The 2698-nt window shown below is 41.3% G+C and overlaps 1 protein-coding gene across 1 annotated transcript; it reads left to right on the forward strand.

Moving 5' to 3' along the window:
* The first annotated feature begins 1322 nt into the window (after positions 1-1322).
* Positions 1323-2006, forward strand: LOC120930689 (olfactory receptor 998-like). The gene has a single exon (XM_040341864.1). The coding sequence runs from the start codon at positions 1323-1325 to the stop codon at positions 2004-2006; it is 684 nt and encodes a 227-aa protein (XP_040197798.1).
* The last annotated feature ends 692 nt before the right edge of the window (positions 2007-2698 follow it).

Genomic DNA, 2698 nt, shown 5'->3' on the forward strand with positions numbered 1-2698 from the left:
CCGCGATGGGGCTCGTAGGTGCTCAATCTCGCCGAGAAAGGGAGCGAGATTGACACAATATCGCGTGCACCTACTGTAACTGTGTTGTAAACCGCATCACACACTTCTAGACGACAGAACTGCTTTTGATAAACAAAGTTTTAAATCTATGTACAGTATATATACATCATATTATTTTTTTTGCAGCAACTAATCTCATCTAAAGTCCCACTGTTTATCCTCTTCTTATATATACAGTGTATGTATATATATATATATATATATATATATCTCGTATATACTCGAGTATAAGCCGACCTGAATATAAGCCGAAACACCTAATTTTACCACAACAACTGGGAAAACATATTGACTCAAGTTTAAGCCTAGGGTGTCCATCTGCATGCCTCACTGTGCCTCACTTTGCCTCACTGTGTCCATGTGCATGCCTCACTGTGCCCATGCCTCACTGTGTCCATGCCTCACTGTGTCCATGCCTCACTGTGCCCTTGCCTCACTGTGCCCATGCCTCACTGTGCCTATGCCTCACTGTGCCCATGCCTCACTATGGCCATGCCTCACTGTGTCCATGACTAGACTGACGTTTAACATGGGAGTCTATGGAACGGGTGCCTGGGTTTGAAAATCTGTGCTCCCAGCCGTAGGTCCCCCAGACAACAAACTTTGCACACTTGTAGAGGAAGAGTGGGGCTACATGTGTGGCAAGTATGACCGGCCGGTACTGGGTCACCAAAATCCCTGGAGAAATGACCGTTTAACATGGGAGTCTATGGAAGGGGTGCCCGGGTTTGAAAAATCGGTGCTCCCCAGCCGTAGGTCCCCCAGACAACAAACTTTGCACACTTGTAGAGAGAGAGTGGGGCTATATATGTGCCAAGTACCGACGGCCGGTATCGTGTCCCCAAAGTTTGGGAGATCAGGCGCAAAAAGGTGACTCGAGTATAAGCCAAGGGGGACATTTTCAGCACAAAAAAAAAACTTGGCTTATACTTGAGTATATACGGTATACATATATATATATATATATATATATATATATATATATATATATGCAAGTTTATGTTTTTAATGTATTTTTTTCCATCAAAACAGGTAACAACCAAACATTTAAGGAATTCATTCTTTTGGGATTTGGATTCAGCAAAAAACTAAATATTCTAATTTTCTTCATCATGCTTGTCGTTTACCCTTTAACAATTTTATGGAACTTCCTAATTGTCATAGTAGTGTTCTCCAGCAAAAATCTACAATCTCCTATGTACTTTTTGCTTACCCAGCTGTCAAAGAATGATATATTACTGTCTTCAGTTATTGCCCCAAACATGCTAAACGTATTACTAAATGATGGTGGAAAAATTTCCTTCAATGGTTGCATCACCCAGTTTTATTTTTTTGGTTTCTCAGAAACGTATGAATGTTTTCTTCTTACATTGATGTGTTATGACAGATATTTGGCCATCTGTAAGCCATTGCATTATCCCGCCATAATGAATAACCAGGTTTGTCTGAAACTAGTTGCAATGTGCTGCATTATATGTCTGCCTGTGGTTTTAGTTGACACCATATCATTATCTCAGTTACAGTTCTGTCGATCAAATATTATTGACCATTTCTTCTGTGACCTGGGGCCTTTACTAGAAATTTCTTGCTCAGATACTTATATTGTTAAATTGGAGGTCCTTTTACTAAGTACACCAATCGTTATCATTCCATCTCTTATAATTATAATATCTTATGCTTACATTATTTCTGCCATCATGAAGATACAATCTAAGGATGGCAGGCAGAAGACCTTCTCCACATGCAGCTCCCACTTAAGTGTGGTAATTATATTTTATGGGACTCTATTTTCTATTTACATTATTCCAAGTATGGACAATTTTGCGAACATTAAAAAAACTCTTTCTTTGGCTTATACAGTAGTAACCCCTTTGTTGAACCCTATTATCTATGGTCTTAGAAGCCAAGAGATTAAGAAAGCTTTGAAAATGTTTTGTTTATCATAGACTACCATGGATTGAGCAGATGTTGGATCTTGTTACCCTTAGGCCCCGTACACACGAGGAGACATGTCCGATGAAAACGGTCCGCGGACCGTTTTCATCGGACATGTCTCCTGGGAGCTTTTGATCTGATGTGTGTACACACCATCAGACCAAAATCCCAGCGGACAGAGAACGCAGTGACGTAGAAGATACCGATGTTCTCAAACACGGAAGTGCAATGCTTTCACGCATGCGTCGAATCAATTTGACGCATGCGCGGGATTTCGGGACGCTGGTTACACGTCATAACCAGCAGACATGTCCGATTAGGTGTACTAACCATCGGACATGTCCGACAGACATGTTTCCAGCGGACAAGTTTCTTAGCTTGCTAAGAAACTTTTGTCCGCTGGAAACCTGTCCACTAGGCCGTACACATGGTCGGACATGTCCGCGGACCAGTTTCAGCGGACATTTTCGACTGTGTGTATGCGGCCTAAGGCACCCTATTGGTGTACAGTAAATCCTACTAAATTCACTGGGAGATCCTATAGCTACCTAAATAAAGAGATCTTCTGCCCCAGACTAGTAATGTTTTGTATTGACTGACACCCACAGTCCTGAAAACCTTTTTGCACCCCCAGTTCTGAATTGTTTACAGTTTAGATGTGCATCTTGTCTTGTAAAATGTGTTGTTACTCTTGTACATCTCA

Source organism: Rana temporaria, chromosome 3 (genome assembly GCF_905171775.1).
Source record: "Rana temporaria chromosome 3, aRanTem1.1, whole genome shotgun sequence".
Lineage (NCBI taxonomy): Eukaryota > Metazoa > Chordata > Amphibia > Anura > Ranidae > Rana > Rana temporaria.